General features: G+C 38.3%; 1 protein-coding gene across 1 annotated transcript; it reads left to right on the top strand.

The window, feature by feature from the left end:
• Positions 1-12,300: 12,300 nt before the first annotated feature.
• On the top strand, positions 12,301-13,089 carry LOC127241834 (glycine-rich cell wall structural protein-like). Its single transcript, XM_051261056.1, has 2 exons — positions 12,301-12,490; positions 12,597-13,089. Exons 1-2 carry the CDS (start codon positions 12,373-12,375, stop codon positions 12,851-12,853), a joined length of 375 nt encoding a protein of 124 aa, XP_051117013.1. The 5' UTR covers positions 12,301-12,372; the 3' UTR covers positions 12,854-13,089.
• The last annotated feature ends 12,866 nt before the right edge of the window (positions 13,090-25,955 follow it).

Here is a 25,955-nt window from a genome sequence, read left to right as displayed (position 1 = left end):
CTGGGCTATCGCTTGCAAGCGGGAGAGGCTGTCGCTTGCGGCGGTGAATGCTACCGCTTGCCTCGCATGCCTTAATATTTTCCAAGAAGTATCCTGGGCGCTTGCAAGCGGACGTGGTTGTCACTTATGGCGTCTGCCTTAGCTTTTTACGCACAGACTACCGCTTAAAAAGGGCAAAAATCATTAATAATCTCAGCAACAAATTCTGGATCATGCCAAGCGATATAGATCAATAATGTATGCCATTAATGGGTCATTGTGATGGTTTTTATACAGAAATTTGAGTAATACGCAGTTCTGTCAAGCTAAGAATATGCTCCTATTTGGAGTCATCAATGGCCACGCTTAAGAACTTTGTTCATTATGCTAATCCAACCATGAATTTGTTACCTGCATCAAAACACAAAAACTCAAGGCATGAGACTGACTCACAAACACAACAAAAACTCAAAGCACGCAAAATAAAATTAAAACACTTGGGTTGCCTCCCAAGAAGCGCCTCTGTTTATTGTCGTTGGCTTGACACATCTCTTAAGCTAATCACGCGGCTCAAAAAGAGCTACGCACTTCATTTCCTTGCTCTGGAACCCCTCATAGTAAAGTTTAAGATGAGTTTATTCACAACAAACTTTTTATCAGTGCTCAAACTTTATATTTTAACTGCACTACACGGAAACACATTAGTAACCATAAATGGACCTATCCAATGATAATGAAGTTTACCCAGAACCTATCCAATGATAATGAAGTTTACCCAGAAAAAGCTTAAGATGAGAATGATGAAGCAAAACCTTTTGACCAACCTTAAAATTTTTTCTCAAAATATTTGGATCATGAAATTTCTTACTATTTCCTTTAATAATCCTCGCATTCTCGAAAGCTTTGTTCTGAATCTCCTCAAACTCTTGCAATTGCAATTTCATTCTTTCTCCAACTTGAAAGACTTCCTCCACATTTTGATCAAGGACATCTACACAATACAAAGCATGAGGTTCCCCAGGATCATTCGATTCATAAAAAAGATTGATATGAACCATTACACCTTCGAATTCCATGGTAAGTGTCCCTGTTTTAACATCAATTTTTGTATGTGCAGTACATATAAAAGGGCGTCCAAGCAGAATAGGTGAAGGATTAGGCGAATTTTCATCATGCATATCTAAAACATAGAAATCAATAGGGAATATTAACTCATTCACTTGCACAAGAACATCCACAATTATCCCTTCGGGGTAAGCGTAAGTTCTATCAGCTAGTTGAATCACTATCCATGTTTCTTTCAAGGGCCCAATGTTCAAAGAGTTAAAAATAGACTTAGGCATAACATTTATAGCTGCACCCAAATCTAGCATAGCTCTTTTAATTTTCATCTTACCTATTTTGCACGGGACTACAACATACCTAGATCTCCGCATTTTTGTGGCAATTTTCTTTGCAGCACGGCGGACACAATCTCTGTAATACCCCGTAAAATAATCGCCGGATGTTTGCCGGAGTGGGACAAATTCATTTTGGGCATGATTTATTTTGGTCTTTTAGTGTAATTAATGAAAGAGTTGGGTTTAAACTAAAAGTAAAATTGAGTTTGCCTTGAACTAGATACCGAATGGGCTAGGTCGAGGGATCGAGATGGTCGGTTCCCTTTTAGGATGATTCCGAGGTGCCCGTCATTCACGATGGAAATGCCTTTAGACCGTCATCCGTGATGGAGGGATAGATTGCGTACAATCCCCTCTTGGTATGTTATATTGGAGACTAGAGGGTTGTGGGCCGTATGGCGCCCCTCGCCAACTAATAATAAATTGATTTACGTGTACTTTGGATTTCGAACCCTTATGTACACATTGTTGAGTTTCCTTTGAGGGTTATGACCCTATGTTTGTTATGTGAAATTATGTGACGTGTCATACGAAGTAATAAGGTTGGAAAACCGGGTCGAGCCGGCCCTGATTAAGGCCTAGTGGAGTTTTTTTCGTGATGTGCTCATCGCTATTATTTGATAATGAAAATGAGGTGTAAGGGATGCGCTAAAAGACTCGTGTGTGTGAGTTCTCCTTATATGATACTTTTCATTTTATTCGACTATCTTTTTCAAATGATTTTGTGGCATTATATCGTATTAATTTATCTTCAATTAATTGCGCTTACTCAACCGTTGTGTTGACCCCCTTCTTACGATTCTTTTTGTAGGTGATCATGCTTCCGTTATGCCTAAGTGATGCATTCACATCATATGATCCATCAGGGGAAATGAGAACTACCTTACTTTCTAAAATGTTTTGAAATTCGTTGATTGTGTTTAAAGACTAATGCATTTTGAACTATTTCCAATTTATGCTTTTAAATTGAACTTTATTTACTTAAGTGATAAGCCGGTGCGCTTTAATTCTAAGTTCCTATTAGTTGTTGGTATTTATTATTTAAGCCTTAGCGCCATAACGTAGGACTCGTTGGTTGATGAACAAGCCTTCCGGTGTGGCGTGGCGGTGACGCTCCGGTTTGAGCCGGCCGGGGTGTTACAGTTGGTATCATAGCCAAGTTAAAGGCTCATGCTTCTTGGTTAATAAAACTTGAAGATTTCAAAATTTCTAAAAACAATTAGATCATGGGCTTAGTCGGGTTTGGGTGCATTTATGGCATGCATTGCATTTTATGTTTATTCCATGTGTTTATGTGCATTGTTCATGCTATCAGACTAATTGGAGCTTATTAGGTCTAGTCTCAATTAGCAAGATGCCCCCTAGGCGTGCTCGTCAGCCACCTGTGGCACCTGATTCCGATGAAGAGGTTGAGAGTAGGCAATCCCAAAACCCCGAGTCTCTAGTTCAGGATCCCGTTCAAACGTCAGACCCGACATTGGAGATCTTTCATCAGTTTGTGGGACAGTTCACTCAGCAGCCCCGGAGTGCTATGGATGCGGTGTTACGTCATAGTCCTCCGACCTTCACGGGTCAATCGGACCCGACTATTTTGGAAGAATGGTTAGATCGTTTGGAGACTATATTTGAGGTGGTGAGATGCCCGAAAGGAGAGAAGACGATGATAGCTGCATATTATTTAGAAGGACTAGCCAAGAAGTGGTGGAATAATGAGAAGGCTTCCGGGAGCAATTTGGTTGGATTACCGTGGGAGACATTCAAGACGATGATAAGGGCACGGTTTTATCCTCCGCACATTCAGAGAGCAAAAGAGGATGAGTTTAGTGTCTTGGTGCAGGGCAATATGACAGTGGAAGAATACTTCACGCGTTTTAATGAATTAGCTGTCTACGCTCCGGATTTGGCAGCGAATGATCGGTGCAAACTAACAAGATTTATTGGTGGGCTGAATAGAGACCTTCAGCGGTTCTTAGCCGGCTTCAGCGTGTCGACCCTTTAAGAGGCGTACGAGAAAGCAGCTAACATCTATCGAGCAAATCGAATAGCGTATGATGAGCGGAGGGATGGGGCCCGCATGGCAGATAGAGGAAAATCGAAGGTGAGCGAGGGTTTGAAGAACTATAAGCGAAAGGATCAATCGGAGAGGTTTTCGGGTACACCCTATGCATTTCGCCCTAAATTCACTCAGGGGTATTTGAGTGACAATCGTGGTGGTCCGACTGTTTGTAGCAGATGTGGAAAATCTCATCCTGGAGTTCGTTGTGACGGCCAGCCCATCACTTGCTATTACTGCCATGAGCCGGGACATGTTAAGAGGTTTTGTCCCAAGTTAGTTGGAGCTCTGAATGCATTTGAGAGGACCCCGGTTCCACAGCAGCAAGGTCGTACACTGCCATTGGCACCTCAGCGTGCAAGAGGAGGGGGAAGGAGTGGCCAGAAAGGTCACATTAATGTCATGACGAGAGGGCAAGTTGTGGAGAACCAGGGAGACGTCATGACCGGTACGTTCTTGGTGAATTATTTACCTGTGGTTATTCTCTTTGATTCTGGTGCATCCCTTTCTTTCATATCGAGTAGATGTGCTAAGAGGTTAGAATTAGATTCTCAAGTAGAAGTTTTGGTGGAGATTAGGCTACCTTCAGGAGAGCTAGTGCCTTGCAATTGTCTTTTCGTAGGAGTGTCTGTAATGATCGGAGGCGTAGAATTCCCTACTAATCTTTTGAAGCTTAAATTGGCGGAGTTCGATATCATTTTGGGTATGGATTGGTTGGCTACCTATCAGGCCCGAATAGATTGTGGTGGAAGGAAGATCTTTCTTCGGAGCCCTTGCGGTGGAGAAGTTGTGTATGAGGAGATTCCTTATCGCCCATCGATTAAGATAGTGTCTGTTGTCTCTCTACATGAGTTAACTCGTAAAGGTCACCCGTTGTTCCTATGTGAAGTACATGATGTCTTGGGAGATGGGAGTCAGCTTTTGAGCATGCCGGTGGTAAAAGAGTTTTTGGATGTATTTCATGATGAGATACCAGGTATGCCGCCTCACCGTGAGATAGATTTCACGATTGATATAATTCCAGGAGCTGAACCGGTGTCTAAGGCTCCCTACCGTATGGCACCTAAGGAGTTAGCCGAATTGAATGAGCAGCTTTAAGAGTTGTTGGAAAAAGGGTATATCCGGCCGAGTAATTCTCCTTGGGGAGCGCCCGTTCTATTTGTTAAGAAGAAGGATGGTAGTCTTTGGTTATGCATTGATTATCGAGGATTAAATCAAGTTACCGTTAAGAATAAGTATCCTCTCCTAAGGATTGACGACCTCTTTGATCAACTGAAGGGAGCAAGCGTATTCTCGAAGATAGATTTGACATCGGGATATCATCAGCTTCGGATTTCAGACAGCGATATTTTGAAGACAGCGTTTCGAACTCGTTATGGGCACTATGAGTTTACGGTGATGTCATTTGGGTTGACGAAAGCTCCAGCTGCCTTCATGGACTTGATGAATAGAGTCTTCAGACCATATTTGGATAAGTTCGTTGTGGTCTTTATTGATGATATATTGGTGTATTCTTCGAGCGAGGAGGATCACGCGAATCACCTCAGGTTAGTGCTACAAGTATTGAGGGAGCATCACTTGTATGCTAAACTGTCTAAGTGTGAATTTTGGTTGAACGAAGTAGCATTTTTGGGGCATGTTATTTCGAGGGATGGTGTTTCGGTTGACCCATCAAAAGTGAGCGCTATTGAAAATTGGCCCCGATCAAAGACGCAGACAGAGATTAGGAGCTTTTTGGGGTTGGCCGGGTATTATCGGAGGTTTGTGCAAGAGTTTCCACGATTGGCAAGTCCATTGACATCGTTCTTGAAGAAAAATTTCAAAGTAGTGTGGAGCGAATCATGTGAACAAGCTTTTCAAGAGTGGAAATGGAGGTTGACAGTTGCACCGGTATTGGCATTGCCAATAGATGGCCGAGAGTTCGATGTGTATTGTGATGCGTCAAGACGAGGATTGGGGTGCGTGTTGATGCAAGATGGAAGGGTGATAGCATATGCTTCAAGGCAGCTTAAATCGCATGAAGAGAACTATCCAACTCACGACTTGGAAATGGCGGCTGTCGTGTTTGCTCTCAAGATATGGCGACATTACCTTTACGGAGTTCATAAGAGTTTGAAATACATATTCACTCAGAGAGAGTTGAATATGAGACAACGGAGGTAGTTGGAATTAGTAAAGGACTATGACTTGGATATTGTATATCAGGAAGGCAAGGCGAATGTGGTTGTTGATGCTTTGAGTCGGAAGTCAAGTCATGACGTATGTTCAATGACATTACCCGTAGAGTTGTGTCATGAGTTCGAGAATCTACAAATTGAGGTAGTGGGTCCTAAGATGATTGAAGGATATATGGGTATCTTGTTAGTTGAGCCCGAGATTTTGAGGGAGATTTGGGAGGCTCAGGTTGATGACGATGATTTACTCAACTTAGCGATAAAGGTGCAACAAGGTGAAATAAGCGAATTCCATATTGGTCGCGATGGAAGTCTAAGATTTCGAGACAGGTGGTGTGTGCCCAAGGATTGGTTGGATATTAAGGAAAGGATACTTAAAGAAGCTCATAGTTCTCCATATTTAGTGCATCCCGGTTGCGATAAGATGTATAAATATTTGAAAGGACATTTTTGGTGGCGCGGTATGAAAAGGGACGTTGCAGAGTATGTCACCAAGTGTTTGAATTGCCAAAAGGTCAAGGCGGAGCATAAGAGACCTATGGGTTTGTTGAGACCGTTGGAAGTTCCGGAATGGAAGTGGGACTCGATTACTATAGATTTTGTGACCGGATTACCAAAGTCGAGATCGAGCGCGGATGCCATTTGGGTAGTTGTTGATCGATTGACTAAGGCAGCAGTTTTTATCCCGATAAACATGACTTGGAGCATGCAGAAGTTGGCAAGGTTGTATATACAGCACGTGGTGAAGAGGTATGGAGTTCTGGAGGTGATTGTCTCGGACCGCGACCCCCGTTTTCAGTCGCATTTTTGGCAAAAGCTTCAGAAAGAGTTCGGTACTCGGTTAAGGATGAGTACGGCCTTTCATCCGATGACCGATGGGCAGAATGAACGCACCATTCAGATTTTGGAAGATATGTTGCGAGCTTGTGCATTGGATTCTCAAGGCCGATGGGAGGATCAGTTGGCTCTAGTGGAGTTCTCCTACAATAATAGCCATCAAGCGACCATTGGGATGGCACCCTTTGAGGCTTTGTATGGGAGGAAGTGTAGAACGCCGTTGTGTTGAAGTGATCTAAGCGAAAAGGTTGTATTGGGCCCCGAAATGATTGAGGAGATGATGAATTAGATTCGTAACATCAAGGCTAAGATGAAAGCCGCCCAAGATCGCCAGAAGAGTTATGCCGACCTTGCTCGGAGGGACGGGCATTTTAAGGTGGGTGATCATGTATTACTTAAGGTCTCACCCGACGAAGGGTGTGAGGAGATTTGGTATTAAGGGAAAGTTGAGCCCGAGGTATGTAGGGCCGTACGAGATCATCGAAAGGATTGGAAAGGTGGCCTACAGGTTGGACTTGCCGGAGATATTGAAAAGGGTTCACGATGTTTTTCATGTCTCTCAATTGAGGAGATACGTGGCTGACCCATCTCATATACTTCAGGCGGAAGTCTTGGATCTTCAGGAGGATTTGGTGTAGTCAGAGCAACCTATTCAGATTGTGGCTTTCAAAGTTAGATCGACGCGGAACCGTGAGTAAGGATGGTGAAGGTAGTGTGGTCGTGGCATGGGGTTGAAGAAGCAACATGGGAAACCGAGCAAGAAATGCGAGAAAAGTATCCAGAGTTGTTTGAGGTAGCTCCGGGCATGCAGATCGATTTTGAGGACGAAATATCCTAAGGGGGGAAGGATGTAATACCCCGTAAAATAATCGCCGGAAGTTTTCCGGAGTCGGACAATTTCATTTTGGGCATGATTTATTTTGGTCTTTTAGTGTAATTAATTAAAGAGTTGGGTTTAAATTAAAAGTAAAAATTGAGTTTGGGCCAAAGTAGAATAAAATAATTAATAAAGGACTAAGTATGTTATGTTAAATAAAAGAATAAAATAAAAAAAAAAGAAGGAGCAGCAGCAGCCAGCACGCCCGCCAGCGCCGCCACCAACCCTGCTCTCCCTTGGAGTTCTTCTTCTCCAAAATTCTTCATTTTGGTCTCTTCTCTTGAGGTAAGTGGGATTAATCTTAGATAGACTGATATATTCTAATTCCTTGACCCTTCTATTGATATCTTTTTCAATATTCTTGTCAAATGGGTTTGCCCTAAAAGTGTTAGTTTTTGTCGATTTCTTCTAGAAAGTTGATTATAATGTTTATGTTAAGATTATTATTGGATTCTAAATTGAAAATCGTGGAATTTATGGGATGGGTTTGAAACCCTAGTTTTGCCCTAACCTAGTTATTGTTTTTGGAAAAAGATTTACGATTATATTTAAATATTATGATTTTTGGAATTAGACCATGCCTATTGTGATTGAAATGTTTTTCGAATGTTTATTTGGCGAAATAAAGTGAGATCATAACGAACTTGTTGGGTCTAATATCCTACTTTGCATGGTTAAATGTTGACAATTGGAATATCTTGAGTTTAAAATACTCCTTTTGAAATTTGCCTAAGAGCATGTTGAGTATTTGGTCAAATTGGTAATTGAAACTACCCGTCGAGTCCGATCAACTCGTCGATTGTTTGGATGATAAGGCATAGCCTTCCACCTCTGTGCCTTGCAAACACGTGAGGGTATACCGGTATTTTAGGATAACTAGCTAACCTTGAACTAGATCCCGAATGGGCTAGGTTGAGGGATCGAGATGGCGGGTTCTCTTTTAGGGTGATTCCGAGGTGCCCGTCATTCACGATGGAAAGGTCTTTAGACCGTCATCCGTGATGGAGGGATAGATTGTGTACAATCCCCTCTTGGTATGTTATATTGGAGACTAGAGGGTTGTGGGCCGTATGGTGCCCTCGCCAACTAATAATAAATTGATTTACGTGTACTTCGGATTTCGAACCCTTATGTACACATTGTGGAGTTTCCTTTGAGGGTTATGACCCTATGTTTGTTATGTGAAATTAAGTGACGTGTCATACGAAGTAATAAGGTTGGAAAACCGGGTCGAGCCGGCCCTAATTAAGGCCTAATGGAGTTTTCTTCGTGATGTGCTCATCGCTATTATTTGAGAATGAAAAGGAGGTGTAAGGGATGCGTTAAAAGACTCGTGTGTGTGAGTTCTCCTTATGTGATACGTGTCATTTTATTCGACTATCTTCTTCAAATGATTTTGTGACATTATATCGTATTAATTTATCTTCGATTAATTGCGCTTACTCAACCGTTGTGTTGACCCCCTTCTTACGATTCTTTTTGTAGGTGATCATGCTTCCGTTATGCCTAAGTGATGCATTCACGTCATATGATCCATCGGGAGAAATGAGAACTACCTTACTTTCTAAAATGTTTTGAAATTCGTTGATTGTGTTTAAAGACTAATGCATTTTGAACTATTTCCAATTTATGCTTTTAAATTGAACTTTATTTACTTAAGTGATAAGCCGGTGCGCTTTAATTCTAAGTTCCTATTAGTTGTTGGTATTTATTATTTAAGCCTTAGCGCCACAATGTAGGACTCGTTGGTTGATGAACGAGCCTTCCGGTGTGCCGTGGCGGTGACGCTCCGGTTTGAGCCGGCCGGGGTGTTACAGTCTCTCCAGCTAGCACCTTTTTGTTCCCTCTCAACTTCTTCTCCTTGGTACACATCTCTTTCAGAAATTTTGCATTAAGGAGGACTTGTTTAATTCTGTCAAGCAAAGGAATGCTTAGCTCCACTTTCTTAGACATCTCCATGATCTCATTGTCCTTGTCAGTCTTAGCCGGTTTAGCTAACCTATGAGGAAATGGAACAATATTAGAAGTGGATTGAATAGGTGGTTTAGAGATTACCTGATCAGTTGACTTGTTCGCTTCTTGCTCTATCTCCTTCTCAATCTTCTTTTCGGCTTTCTCTTTTTGTGCAACAACCTTCGGACCTTCTAACTCATTGCCACTTCGCAAGACCATTGAACTAACATTGCTCGGGTTCATATGGGTTTGAGTGGTAGCTTGCCTTTCTCCCTTTCTTTCATGTCTCGCACCTCTTTCACAACTTGAGACATTTGATCTTCCAAATTTTTAATACTCGTTCTTGTCTCTTGCTGAAATTGCAAAAAATTAGAGGCAATTGATTTCACCATATCATATAAAGAGTTACCAGGCATGGGTGCTTGGGGCATGGTCCATTGTTGTTGCTGCTGCATAGGTGGTTGGAAACCCGGTGGTTGCTGCTGACCATAGGATTGTTGATTCCCATAACTAAAGTTGGAGTGATCTCGCCATCCCGTGTTGAATGTGTTCGAATAGCGGTCATAAGCTTTTCTCGGTGCAAAACCTGCAGCACTCACTTCTACCTCCGCTATCAATGTAGGACAAGCATCCGTAGGATGCGCAACAGTCGTACAAATTCCACAGGGCTTCACTTGAGCGTTCCATACAACAATTTTTCTCACAAAAGCAGTTAATTCATTCAATTGTTGTTGCATAGGAGAACTTACCTCGGAAACTTCTTTCACTCCCACGACATCCCTTGGCTCAAATTGTTGAGAGTTCATAGCCATATCGTTCAGCAATTCCCAAGCTTCTCTCGGAATCTTGTTTATAAGAGCTCATCCACTGGCAGCATCGACTATCCTCCTGTCAATAGAAGTAAGTTCTTCATAGAAATATTGGATTAGAAGTTGCTCATAAATCTGATGTTGTGGACATCTAGCAATTGACTTATTAAATCGATCCCAATACTCGTATAAAGACTCTCCTGATGTTTGTTTGATGCCACAGATCTCTTTTCAAAAATTAGCAGCCCGGGATGCGGGAAAGAACCTTTCAAGGAACTTGCGCTGCATATCCATCCACGTGGTCACACTCCCGGTGGGCAAGTTGAACAACCAATCCTTGGCTGCATCTTTCAAGGAGAATAGAAAAGCTTGGAGTTTTATCTGCTCCTCAGTGATTCCCGGTGGTTTCATGCTCGTACACACTACATCGAACTCCTGCAAGTGCTTGTGTGATTCCTCCCCTGCCAAGCCATGAAAAGACGGCAATAAATGTATTAGTCCAGATTTAAGCTCAAATGCCGTATTATCGGCTATAGCAGGAAAAGTAATACACAAGGGATGCTGAATTAAATCGGGAGCAGCTAGCTCCCTAAGAGTTCTCTGTTGTTCCATTGGATGTGTCAAAATTTCTTCAACTTCCTTGGCCTCTTCACTCTCTTCGGAACTAGTTATGTCAGCCTGTTGGATAGCCAAATCAGGTTCCGGCGACTCAATTTCTTTTACAACCCTATTTCTCTCTCAGCTTCTTTCCTCAAAACAGTCATTTCGATTTCTAAATCCAACACTAATTCACATGTATGACCAGTTCGAGGCATAAACCATTAAGTGAAAATTAGAGCTAAGAAAAAAAAAAAACCAAATATCAAAAATCCTTATAATGTTCCCCGGAAACGACACCAAAATTGCACACATGTCGTACAGCTGAAAAATAAACTCTCAGTTCCTACGCAATAAAAAATTTGCAAAATGCAGTATTTAGGTGAGTAGGGTCGTCTCCGCAGAGAATATAAATAATTTGAACACTCGGTTGAATATAATTATTCTAATATATATATATATAATGGGAGGGTTTGATTATCACACTAAATAAGGAGAAAATAAATTCGCTCAACTAAATAAAATAAAATGCAAGGCAGATTACCAAAGATGATTAAACTCTAGCATAGGCATGAATTTTCTGTTCGGGATATAAATTTTGTTCATCGTCTAAAAATCAAGTTCATTGACTAGTTGGATAAATTGGTTATAGTTATCTACACGCGTTCACAACCAACTTTTCCTAACTTTGTCGATAGTTAAGGTACGAACGTTAGCTATTTCCCTAATCGAGTGAGAATCCTAGGTACGACCGTAGTTTTACTGACTCGACAGCTTTAAGTACTAGAAATGCCCAATTCAAGTTAACAAAATTCCTACGCGGATTTGTTTAAAATTGATTATAATTCTTCTCTAGAGTATTCCTTTAAGTTGCTACACCAATTGGAAAATTATACAATTACGGGTGCCAATCTCCAATTTAGTTACGATATCTCAAATCAATACGTGCGCAATAATCAATTTAAGATTTCTAAACTTATAAATTAGAAGAATTAGAAATATCCAATATCGATGAACACTAAATTAAATAAAATCAAGTCTAACAAATTTAATTCTAAACATCAATTCACACCTATGCTAGAAATGAAATTACTCGAAATTCATAGAAATTGAAAACACAAAACAAATAAAGAAGTTCAGCATGCCTTCAATTTTAAAATCGAGAAAGAAGAACGCTACGAAAATAGAGAAAAGAGGAAAGGATGATGCAAAGACTTAGAGGGATAGGAGGTTGATGCCTAATGGCTTTTTTTTAAATCTTGCTTCCAATTAATGCTTCGATTGTACTTTCACAATTATGAACATCAATAAAACACACACATATAAATATATATGTTCAAAATGTTGTGTATAAGAGTGGACGAAGTAGCTTCTGAACAACCAATTAAGTCGGAATTTTGCAACGTGGAATGTCACATCCAGATAAATTGAAATGAGTCCAAGTTTTGTAGCTGGTAATGAATGGTACCCAAGGTTGAATTTTTCTTCAATTTGCAGCTCAATCCCTATCCATTAATTTAATGGCCACTTCAACACCCAACCACCTAAGGCCCTACTCATATTATCACTGCAACTCATGTGATCCATTTGGTGTCCCTATAAATAGAGCAACCAATGCTCCTTGATTCTCACCCCAATCATAACAACTGATTCTCAAACATATATTCATTTCCATTATCTGAATTACTTAGCAATGGCTACTTCCAAAGCAATTGCTGTTCTTATCCTTTTCCTCGCAGCATTCCTTATGATTGCCTCAGAAGTGGCTGCCAGAGATCTGGCTGAGAACACTGATGCCACTGAACAACAAGGTAAGTGCTTTTTATTTTGCAGAATTGATCATGTCATGTCCTTTTTCTTTCTTTTAAATTGTTGGAAATAACTATTGTAATTGTTTGTGGGATTAACAACAAACAGTCGAGGAAAGTGAAGCTGAAACTGACCAGTACGGATATGGAGGTGGGAGATATGGTGGCGGAAGATACGGCGGCGGCGGAAGATACGGCGGCGGAAGATACGGCGGCGGAAGGTATGGCGGAAGATACGGCGGAAGATATGGAGGCGGAGGAGGCCGATATGGAGGTGGCTACGGGTGCCAGTACCGCTGCGGATATCGCTGCTGCTCTGCCGCTGAGAAGGCTGAGTTCGACGCTCAGGCCGACACCCAAAACTAGACTTGTTTCAGACCAAGGCAAAGCCAGAGAGTGCATGCACTATATATATATATATATATATATGTATGTATCTTGTGGTTTACTCGACCACTTTCCTTTCCTTATGTGGTGAATAAATAATAGTGTGCAAGAGAATGATCTGTATGTTGTCACCATCGATCTATCTAGGCACAGCCACTCTCCTGTATGAGTATGACTACCTCATTACTGTGAAATTTATACTGCTTTCAAACTTATTTGCATCTCTAGTTTTTTTTTTTTTTCTTCTTTATGGTTTTTTGAAGATCGTTTTTTATCTAATCAAATGTATATTCTTTAATTTAAAATATATCGTAAGAAACAATTATTCATTCAAATTATCATATTCGTGCCCGTTGTCAATGTACTCAACTATAAAACTTAGTATTGAAATCAAATGATATAAGAGCTCACAACATGCAATATAGAAGGACGGACTATATATTATAATTCTCTCCTCTATTAGTAAATTTTTTATTTGACTTTTACATACAGAGTAAACTAAATTATTATTCTATAGATATGTACTGTAATAAAATATTGTAATGTATATTTTACCCTTAATATTAAAGTAAAATTAGTATGAAAAATCAAAGGCAGGAGTATTTTAAAATTTAGTTCAAAGTTACTTTTACTCAAAAAAAATAAAATAACAATTTTGATTTGGACAAACTAAAATGGTAAAATAGAAAGTTTACTAATAGAAGGAAGAAGTATATATGATGAACTTATTGTTTATCTAACTTTGTATATGTTAATTGTGCATATTGACTATAATTTTGCGTAGTTCTTACTTATTTTTAGTCGAATTTGATTTTGTATTAGGAATTGAAAAAATTGAAGATATTTAAAAAAAAATCAAATTATTTTTTTTCATTTAGGCATGTCCATACTTAGACAAGATTTGGATAAGTCAAGACTTAAGGACATATTGAAATTTTGTATCAAGATGAATTGGTGGAGCAAAAAGAAAAAAAATATTAAAGCCAGGGGAGGACGATCTATATATCGTAAGAAACAATTATTCATTCAAATTATCATATTCCTGCCCGTTGTCAATGTACTCAACTATAAAATTTAGTATTGAGATCTAATGATATAAGAGCTGACAACATCCAATATAAAATGACAGATTACGAACCTTTCTTAAATATATTATTTTTTAATTACGAAAATAGCTTCGAAATTTTCCAAATCCATTAAATAATTCAAATTTTTCCCATTTTACCCTCTCACCCTTTCTTAAATATAAATATACTACTAATAAATACTATAATATACCATAAATATAAGCCCTAATCCCAAACCCCAAATGCACGCGGCCGCCCTCCCCGTTCCCCTCCTCTCTCTTCTCTACCTTTCTTCTTCCTCTTCGTCTTCTTCGTTTCCCCTTCCTGTAATTTTTTTATCCTTCTTCTTCCTCCAACGTTGCATTTCTCCCAAAGACGAAGTCCACTACTGCCGCCGTCACTGCCGCGAATTTCCGGTGAGTTTTCTTTTTTTTTTTTCTCCACCGCCTTCGCCGCTGCCAGCTTGGTTTTCCGGTGAGTTTTTTTTTCCTTTTATTTTCCTTCACAGTCGTCGCCTTTGTTTCTGTCGTGAGCTTCTTACGCCGGCACTCACCGGTTTCCGTCGCCGGCATTGCAGTTTCAAACCTATGGTGGTGGTGGCGGCAAAAAGAAAACAGCAGCAACTTTTCTTCTCCGGAAGTGGCAGCGGTGGCGGCGACAACCCTTCTTCTCCGGCGACAGCTGCGCCACCTGTTAAAACAGAATTTTGCCCAAAGATAAATTTTTTATTTCTGAAACAGGATTTAAAATAGATTACCAAGCAAAAAGAGAAATAAAATCATAATTAAATATCTACTGCTAATTGAAACCTAAATTATGGGATTAAAATAATTCAAAATTTTAAATTTTATGATTATTTTTGTAATAGCTATTTATTTCTCCCATAATATTCATCAACCAAAATTAACTACTATCAATTTCCTCCTTAATTTCGTCAATCAGAATTAATGTCTATCAATCTCCCTCGTAATTTTGAGTTGCACCTTCCATGTTGTCAACACCCATAAGCTCCCTTATATCAATGAACTTCACTCTTGGTAACTTTTTTCTTTTTTCAAGATGTCTGCCTTTTGTTGATCACCACTCACAGGCTCAACATTGCTTATATCATTCTCGACACATTCACGTATGAAGTGAAACTTCATGTCAATATGTTTGCTTCTACCATGGAAAACAGGGTTCTTCATTAAGGATATCGCTGATTTGTTATGCACGAGCAACTTTACATTTCAACCTTCCCATCCAGTCAAGTCTTTGAGCAGATTTCTCAACCATATCGCTTGACATGCCGCTGAAGTTGCTGTCATAAACTCAGATTCACACGAGGATAGCGCCACTGTACGTTGTTTTTCAGAGGACCATGTAATTGGCTTTCCTGCCAAATAAAAAACAGTCCCTGTTGTCTCCTTTCTATCATCTAGATTCATGCCAAAACTGCCATCGCTATATCCAATTAGCTTTCCATCACCTCCCCTTCGATAGAATAGGCCATAATTCATTGTACCCTTTTATGTATCGCAAAATTTGCTTCACTTCTTGTAAGTGACTTGCTTTCGGGGACTGCATGTATCTTCTGACCACTCCAACTGAATATGCAAGGTCAGGTATAGTGTGAATCAAGTAACGCAAACTTCCAATGAGCCGTCGGTAGTATGTGGCATCGACGGGAACACCACCATCATCTTTCGTCAAATTGATCTTCAGTTCCATTGGCCACTTCGAAGAATTACAGTCACTCATTCCAGCTAAATGAAGTACCTTCTTCGCATAACCTCCTTGGCTAAGTTTGATTCCCGACTTGTCTTGATGGACTTCTATCCCAAGATAGTAAGACAATTTTCCCAAATTGCTCATTTCAAACACTTTGCACATCTTGTGTTTGAAAGATTTAATCAGCTCTTCACTTGTCCCAGTAACTATCAAGTCATCAACGTAGACCCCAACAATCACCATAGCCTCTCCTTTCTGAAATTTGTAGATTGCATGTTCTTGTGGACACCGAACAAATCCCAAATCCTTAAGTGATTTATCGAGGCGAATATTCCATGCCCTCGGTGCTTGCCTCTAACCATAGAGTGTCTTCTTTAATTGATAAACCTTGTGTTCATTACCTGCAACGATAAAACCCTCTGATTGGGAGACATAAACCTTTTCCTGAAACTCACCATTTGAAAATGCTGATTTTACGTCAAGATGATGAACTTGCCATCCTTCCTTAGCTGCTAATGCTAACAACATTCAAATTGTTTCCACCCTTGCCACGGGTGCAAAGACTTCTTTGAAATCCACCCCCTCTCACTACACATATCCCTTTGCGACCAAGTGAGCTTTGTGTCTCGTTACGTTTCCTCCAACATCCTTTTTTAATTTGAATACCCATTTTAAGCCAATGGGTTGATGTCCCTCGGGCAGATCCGTCAAGCTCCAAGTATTGTTCCTTTCTATATACTCAAACTCGCTCTTCATTGCAATTAACCCGTTTTTATCAGATGCAGCTTCCTCGAAACTCAATTGCTTTTCACCAGTAAGTAGAAGCTCCTCTGGTTCTTGTTGCATCGGCTGCAACTCCGCATAGATATCTGCAAGATTTCGATACCCACGAACTTGTGTGTTATCGAAATGAGAAGATCAAGTGTTGGACGTACCAATTGTAAGAGGAATTGAACTTCATGATCCCTCATCCTCACTTTCTGCCAACGGTGAAGTGATCAAAGGGGACGGAGGGTCTGCCATGTTAACATCGGCTGCTAAATTTTCACCAAAAGTGCCTCGATCATTTGCTTCTTCATTTGATGTTGCATTGACTTGTATATTGTACCACCAAGGGCCTGCTATGGACTGATTTTCTTGAGGTACATCCCACTTCCATTTGGCTTTCTCATCAAATATAACATCACGGGCCACCTACAATTTATTTTGCTTCGGGTTGAATAGCCAATAAGCTTTGCTGCTTAGTTCGACACCCAAATGTACCATAGCAACACTCCTGTCACTAAGTTTTGCGAGTTGATTCGACAACACTTTTACATGTGCGACACAACCAAAAACTTTCACATGCTGAAGATTTGGTTTTCTTCCCTTCCAACCTTCATATGGAGTCATGTCCTTCAAGCCCTTCGTTGGAACTCGATTGAGTAAGTAAACGGCATGACGGACTGCCTCTCCCCACAGATTGGAACTTCCATTGTCTTCAATAGAGATGTCGTAACCTCAAGGACAGTTTGATTTCTCCGTTCTACTACCCCGTTTTGTTGCGGAGTATAGGGTGCGGTCAATTGTCGCTTGATCCCTGTCTTGTTGCAAAAATCTGCAAATTGGTGAGATGTGAACTCACCTCCTCTATCAGTCCGTAGTGTTTTCACCTTGTAGGAACTTTCACTTTCAACCTGGACTTTAAATTTCTTGAACGCAGAAAATGCTTCATCTTTTGATTTTATAACATGTACCCACATGTATCGACAATAATCATCCACAAGTAATAGAAAATAACGATTACCTCCTATCGTTTGTGGCGATATCGGACCACATATATCAGCATGGGTCAATTCAAGTGGTGAACTTGCTCGCCATTGTGTCTCCTTTGGAAATGGTTTACGGGTCTGCTTGGCAGGCACACAGCCCTCACATACTTGATTAGGGAACTTTACTCTTGGGAAACATTACACTAATTCCTCGCGTATCATCGATTCCAACACCCGAAAGTTTATGTGGCCGAGTCTTGCATGCCATAGCCATCCATTATCATCAAGACTTGTAACTAGACATACCGGTTGGGAGATTTGAAGAGCAATCTTATATAGTCGATTGTTGGTTTGTTGCACATTCGTGAGCAATTGCCAACTCTCATCATGTACCTTCAAGTAATTATCCATCATTACTATTTTGTATCCACTTTCCGTCAATTGTCCACAAGTAGTTATCCATCAGAAGATTGTTAACATCGGACATTGAAACGGCACTCCACCGGTTTCTTTTCCTTGAGCCACGATCGACATATTTTCTAGCCAGATGTACTTGAGCATGAACGTGGCTCTGATACCAAAATGTTAAAACATAATTTTGCCCAAAGATAAATTTATTATTTCTGGAACACAATTTAAAATAGAGTACCAAGAAAAAAGAGAAATAAAATCATAATTAAATATCTACCACTAATTGCAACCTAAATTATGGGATTACAATAATTCAAAATTTTAAATTACATGATTATTTTGGTAACCGCCATTTATTTCAACCATAATATTCATCAACCAAAATTAACTCCTTTTAATTCTCTCCTTAATTTCGTCAATCAAAATTAATATCTATCAGCGCCAAATTCTCCTACATCTCCGGCAGCGGCAGCGGCAGCTCCTACTTCTCCGGCGGCAGCAACTCCTCCTTCTTCCTCATCTTTTTTCTCCGGCAGCTTCTTCTTTTCCGACCACTGGGGGCAGCGGTGTTGAGTGGTTATGGCAGACTGGTTTAAAATTAGTTTCGGAATATCCGAGACAAAAAAAAAAAAAAGTAATAGACCAAGCATTCAATGCACTTCTAACTTAGTCATAACAATCAGAATCAATCAAATCCAAAGAATTGCATAGCAAGACAACAGACACAAAACCAATTTGTTACGAAGTTCGACACAACTATAAAAATCATTACTCTAAAAATAATGTAATTTCTTTTTCAAGAAAATACAATTTACATAGTTTTAGAAGATAGAACATATTCAAGATTTTCGAAACCGCGCAATTCTAACGAATGGCAATTCAAGCGTTTTGCATCCATCGAAGTGATGGTCAGATGAGTATGATACTATTTTAACCAAAGGAAAATCAAAATGATAGTGTTGATAACTATGAATTTGTTGCGGCTATAGCTAGTTATATTAGTGAGGTTTTGGGGAAGAAGAATTACTTCGAAATAATGTTGGAAATTATGAGGAACTAAACCTTAACAATGATTTGTCGCATTAAATAAATGAAATAAGCAAATAAAGTAAATAAATCTAACCTTATTCCATTAACATAATAGGGATCTACGAATTGATTGAAGGTATTGTGTTATTCAAGCCTATGAGGCGACCTCTCATGAGAAAACTAGTAGGTTTATGCCGTTACTTTTATGATGAGATATAATAATAATGAATTATGTGTCTACACTTGGGATCACAAACCTAATATATTTATACCTTATTATTAATTGGTCTCATTACCAAATTAATAATTTACCAGATCTTTGTATATAGGAGGGCCGCACTTACGAAATATATTTAAACTCAATAAATTTAATAGATCATTTAATACAAACTTAATCTGAATATTGAATACTTAAAACTGAACATTAATACTAAACATCGAATATTGAATATTGACCACTGCAATCTAAACCAAAATATCTTCAATAGCATTTGAAACATTACTAATTAGCTCTCCTAAATCAAAATATCATAATTTGGTTCCACTTTTATATGAGCAACATGCTCACTATAGAACTTAAGTGGCAACCCTTTAGTAATTAAGCGGACTTGCAACCATGGAAGTTGTATGAATATATTCAATAATCAATCCATGATATGAAGCAATACAATTAATCAAATGATGATTATTATCATCAAATAAAGTACTAGTTCTAACCGATTTTGAATTCTAGAATAGACAAAAAAATTTATTTCCAAATGAAAAGTAATAACCGAATTTGTTTAAAAGAAAAATTAAAACCAAGTTTTGTCTAAAGACGGTACCACAAAAAAGTTTCATCAAAATCCAAATAATAACAAATACTTAATAATAATCTAAAATTTTCAATGACTACAATTTCAACTTTATTGCCATCACTGATATAGATGTATATTTCACCATCAATTGATTTTCGACAATAAAAACAATATTGCATAGACACACTAATGTTAGTTGTTGCACCAAAATTCACCTACCAAGTGTGTCTATGAATTGAAATTATATTAATTTCATAACAAACCAAAGTACGTTCCAATGTAAGTGTACTAATTTCTTAATTTTCACAATTGCAAACTTTTTCTCAATATGCTCAAAGAAATCTTTCCCATTAAAATTTTAAGCAGAGTGTTCGTAAATATTTCTGAAATGTTTTTCTTAATGATCATCATACTTAGGCGATTAGACATATTTCACTTTTCAAACTACTTTTTATGAGCAATGCTTTCCAACATAAGAGAAGTGGATTTTTGTCTATTCTTAATGTCAAGTTAAGATTCATATAACCCAAATGATCAATATTGGTTTTTTTTTTTCAGTGCTTAAATTTGTTCTCAGACCGTGTTGGGACCGAAAAAAATATATACATAAAATATTAATGAAGTATAATGAAATTCAAGAAAAATGCAATCTCACCTCAAGAAACTAACTGCAGCATCAATAATCAATCTTTAGATTAATAACATTGATTTCTAACAGTCACCATGTTGCAATAATCATATACGAATAATAAATAATGTCAAATAATAAATCACTCTTTGGATTGATTCATTATTCACGTAAGTTAAAGATATATAATCATCACATACATATTATCACAAATGTATATTTTATTACATCAATTACCAATTGTCTATGGTCAAAGAATAATCATATGAATTAAAATATAGATATAAAATACTTATGTTATCAAGTGAAAGTTTCATATAAGAGATATTACTTTGGCAACTTCAAATACTTGATTTTCACCGTAAAAACGCAGCAAATATTATTAATGAATTTTCAATTTCCTTAAACCAAATTAGAATCAGAATCGTATTCAATGCATATGAGTTTAATTATATAAAAATAAAGAATTGTTATAACCAACTGAATAAACATCATATGTGAATTTTAAAAAAAACTATCAATCTCATCACAAGTTATCGAGCAACATCAACAATCGCCTTTGGATAAATTACTAACTTGCTATGATAAAATTATTTTTGACAATTAAATGTTGAAAATAATGTAATGTATCAAATGATATTTCTTCTTTGGACAAATCTATTATTCACACACAAATAACCAAATTATTATCACCATATTCAATGTCACTAAATGTGTATGTATTTACTTAACCGTTGACTTTCCTTTGGGCCAATCAACAGTTTTATAAGTCACACACAACCTTCTAATATATAAAATAAAATGATTTACACAATATAAATTGTTTTGACAACATTGTTTCTAATTAAATTCACATTAACGAAACTAATATGTATATCCAATATAAATGAAAAACTATAACAATAAAAATTAATATTTGGACTCACAAAAATAATAAGGTAGATCAAAAGCCGTAGATGTAGCGGAAGGAAATAATCTCTGAATTCTATAAATTATTTAAGATAAGACTATATCATTCAAAAAAACTATAAATTTGATGCACTAAACAATTATAGTCGAATTTGAATAAATACATATTGTCCAAAAACGCATGTTGTATGAAAAAATTAATTGGACCATCAAGTGGATCAGGGTGAATCTATAATATTCCATATAAATATCTACATAAAAATAGACTCATGAATATAGTCCAATGAATGTAATTAATAATCCCAAATACTTGATCAAGTTGCCAATTAATTTATGGTATGATCCAATTTAAATTCTTGATTCCAGTCACATGATCATTGGACTAAATGGCTATTGGTATTCTCCTGAACTTATGCAATATTCAGCACCATCCTAAACCCATCTTGCTCGTTGGATTAGATTTCATCTTAATCTAATGGTTGACATTCATCGAGGGTAGTTTAAGAAATTTGAATAAAAATAAGTAAATTTTAATTGATTTAGAAAATTTAAATACGTTAAATAGATACATTAGATTTGGTAATATTAACCCACATAAATTAGAAACATATGCAATTAAGTTTTTTTCCAAATAACAATTACTCGAAAACGTATTGATGCACACACCTTCCAACTATGTTGTCATAATATCTCTAATATGACGTATAAAGGTAAAGTGAACATAATACATATTATTTTAAATTGATATTGAGAAACTCGCAATATGATTGTCAAATTTTAAAAATATTAAATATTAATTACAATGAGTAGGTTTGACTTCTGCATTTTCAAAAATTACAAATATACACGTATATAAAAATTAACTTCAATTAGAGGAGTTATTTTATTAAAGAAATAAGTTTAAAAAGTTAATATAATTAACCAAATCCAAAATCCTACCAAAATACACAATTATTCACCCAACCCTAACCCATCACCCGAAACGAATTTACCTTGTTGACCGCACACTGCCGCCGCCATCCACACACCACCCTCGTCCTCTTCCTCCCACCCCCACCAAAATAACTCGAGCCTTAATCCAGTCGTACCCGTACCATCCGTCGCAATTTTTAGTGATAATCGATTTTTGTATAATATTTAATTACAGGGAATTTGTATCAAGTTTAGTGTGAAGTATGCTATTGTGGGTGGTCAGATATAGAATTAAAACATGTAGTTGTAGACTCTGAATCATTTATCACAATTATTTATACTCTTTAACTGGTGAGTTTCCAGGTCGAACACAGGAATTTTAAGTCACGAAATTTGATCAACAATTGACTAGTGAAAAGCAGCAAGAAAAACATAAAGGGTTTTGCCTATGAGCGAGCCAAAGAACTACACTGAGCTAAAAACAGAATTTCAGAAAGCCCGTAAAAGTGAGCGGCGGGGTGCGCGAAGCGAGGCTGACGAGCGATGGGGGCAGGGATAGTGGTTTGTCAGCGGAGGTGAGCGGGAGAGAAGAGCGCGGTATATATACATATATATTGGGCGATAGGGAGCGACTAGAGGATGTTTTGTGTGATCTGTGAGTTATTTAATGGCAAGTTTGTCATGGATGAAGTGAGCAAATGATGATGGTGCAATAAGCGGAGATTATATGTATAACATGAAAATGTTAGGAGATGTGAATGTAATCATATAAGCAGAATTATATAGGACTTAAAATTGCTTGACCTTAAGGGATTTACAACAAGACTTCAATGACGCCTATAATTAGAACATTATAAGCAAGAAATGCTACAGCCACTAGACATTTCTGTGACCTGATAGACAAGCGTCTATGCCCCTTTAATTTTTCTACTTTCTATCTCATTAGTGGTTTTACCCTTCTATTACCTCTCTTTAATCAAAATCAAATTCAGATCAGTAATTAAGCAGGTTGACAAGGCTCCCGTGTACTTAACTACGTTGCACTACCCAAAATCTATTAATGAATACGACGTGAAACTAGGCTTAGATAATCGATTCTTCTTTGTTCTTGCTTAGCGGCTCTAAATACTCTATTAATCAAATTTATAAAAATATGAAAATGGGGAAGAAGCCATGATGAACCAAGATTGATATAACATTGCTTACTAAAGAAAATAGTAAAAAACTACATAACAAAACACTACAAAAGCTATAAACAAAAATTGTAAATGTAAGCTAAAAAGCAGTAAAGTGAGCAGCCAAAGGAGGAGAGAATCTCAACTCCTATAGCGATTCCTGATGAAAACTCCCTTACAAGGTTGGAGCTCTCGGGAGGCAGGAAGACAGCAGAAAAAGAATGCAAGTACAAGTTTATACTCCTAGCGAAGTATATTTTTACAAGAGATATCCGGCCCTATTTATAGCTGGATGAGAAAGCAGTTGCGAGCAGTTGAGAAGTAGTTTCAACTACTGAGCAGTTAGGTAGTTGGCGGGCGGTTATTCTATTGAGGCAGTTGCACTAGCCATAACTCCCAGGGTGCTCGCTTCGCTTGCTTTGGTATGTAGGGGCACAGACCTTCCTCGGTTGCCCAGATGGCAGGAAGGCATCAGCACAGCTAAGCGAAACTATCCTTGCTGGCTGGTAACAAAGTGGCTTTACCGCTGCGAGTTGGATATTTAGGCATTTTTTTGGGTTGATTTATTCCCGCTTCGCTGCGGCGGATGTCCTGTCACTGGCACTGGATCGAGCGAGAAGGGTGTTGCTTGTTGAACGGTCGGTGCCGCTGCTTAACTTCCATGACTTAGCTTTTCTGGACCAGAATCATCGCTTAAAAAAGGCCAAAAATGTTAATAATCTCAACAAACAAATTTTGGATCATGCCAAGCGAAATAATTCAATAAAGTATGCCGTAAATAAGATATTGTGATGGGTTTCACACCAAAATTCAAGCAATACATAATTTTGTTAAGCAAAGAATATGCTAATATTTAGAGTTATCACTGAGCAACACCGTTGAACTCGGTCCATTTCCGTTGTCGACTAGTCAACCACCGCCGCATCAACGGAGAAACAAAGAAAATAGTCCCAGAGCCCTTCTTGAAGCCCAAGCCAAAGAGAAATAAGTTCATACAAGATTTGTGTGTCTTCAAGAAGTTTTTCGATTTCAATAACGCCAAGCTCTTTTGACCTAGCAACAAAATGACCCAAATCTGTGCTAATCTACGTTTACAGCCAGAGAACACAGGTGGCCAGTATATTCAAGATAAAGGAAAAGCATATACATCAAAGGAGCGTGCGTTGGCCAAGCTTAGGAAGGCTGCAGAAGAAGAAGAACAGAGAAAAGAACATCCATCATGCCATGAAACTAGAGGTACTGTCGCGCATGGTAGGGAAAGGTGGAGGGGCAGGGTTGGTTGATGTTGAACAAATTTTGTTGCCTTTTTGTTATGATTGCATATTTTTTGCATAGTTATTATCCGTAAATGTGCATTTTTGTTTAGATGCTTGATGAAAAATCTGCCCATGTTGGTTCTCTGGTAGATGCAAATACTATTTTTATGCATAACTTTGATCTATGTTGATATCTTTATCTGATTTTTATCTTACGTTTATATGATGTATAGATTTAGGCTATATGATGTCCATCTTAAGTAGGTATGCTATGTGAATGGCATGTTTACGATTAAACCTTTTTGTTCTACCTTTTGCACGATGTATACTTGTTATATATCAGCGCTAAATGATATATTATAACTATGTTAGATGAGACAATTGTTATTGGGTCAATAATTTATATAGGTATATGATGTGTATCTTAAATAACTATGGTGATTGCATTAGAATCATATGATGGCTATACCACTCTCATACTCAATACTTGTTTTTATGTGTGTCGACAAAAAATTGTGTTAGTTTTAATAAACACAAAATTTGTACAAATTATATTTGATTTGGATTTGAACCGGGTCCTATTCTCTAAATGCGTCCTTTGATTCTCCTTCTGGGTTAATTTGTTTTCCAACTTGGTTTTCAATGGCTTCTTTGATCCGAAGAGGTTTGGTCTTCAGTTTGACTTTGCCGGCTTTTAGAGAGCTTTGGTCTCCGTGTGGGCGATTTGATCGTCGGCTTTGGATTTGATGTCTTTTTTAGATGATCCGAGGCTTTGATCTTTGATTTGGCTTTGCCTTTTTGGAGGGCTTTGGTCTCCGTGTGGGCGATTTGATCACCAACTATGCATTTGATGTCTTTTTTGGACGATCTGTGCCTTTGATATTTGGTTTGTCTTTTCCACCTTTTGGAAAGCTTTGGTCTCCGTGTGGGCAATTTGCTCCTCAAGTTTGGATTTGATGTCTTCTTTGGACAATCTACGGCTTTGATCTTTGGTTTGTCATTTCCGCCTTTTGGAGAGCTCGGTCTCCGTGTGGGCGATTTGATCATCGGCTTTGGATTTGATGTCTTCTTTGGACGATCCGCGGCTTTGATCTTTGGTTTGGCTTTGCCACTGTTCGGAGGGCTTTGGTCTCCGCGTGGCCGACTTGATCATCGGCTTTGAATTTGATTCCTTCTTTAGACGATCCATGGCTTTGATCTTTGCTTTGTTTTTGCCGCTTTTGGAGGGCTTTGGTCTCTGTGTGGGCGATTTGATCGTTGGCTTTGGATTTGATGTCTTTTCTGGATGATCCGAGGCATTAATCTTCGGTTTGCCTTTTTCGCCTTTTGAAGAGCTTCGGTCTCCGTGTGGACAATTCGATTGTCGGCTTTGGATTTGATGTCCTCTTTGGACGATCCGCGGCTTTGATCTTTGGTTTAGCTTTGCGCCTTTTGGA

This window comes from Andrographis paniculata, unplaced genomic scaffold (assembly GCF_009805555.1).
Source record: "Andrographis paniculata isolate CXL003 unplaced genomic scaffold, ASM980555v1 Contig83END, whole genome shotgun sequence".
NCBI lineage: Eukaryota > Viridiplantae > Streptophyta > Magnoliopsida > Lamiales > Acanthaceae > Andrographis > Andrographis paniculata.
Note: the sequence above shows the minus strand (reverse complement) of the source record. Positions and strands in the feature narration are given on the sequence as shown.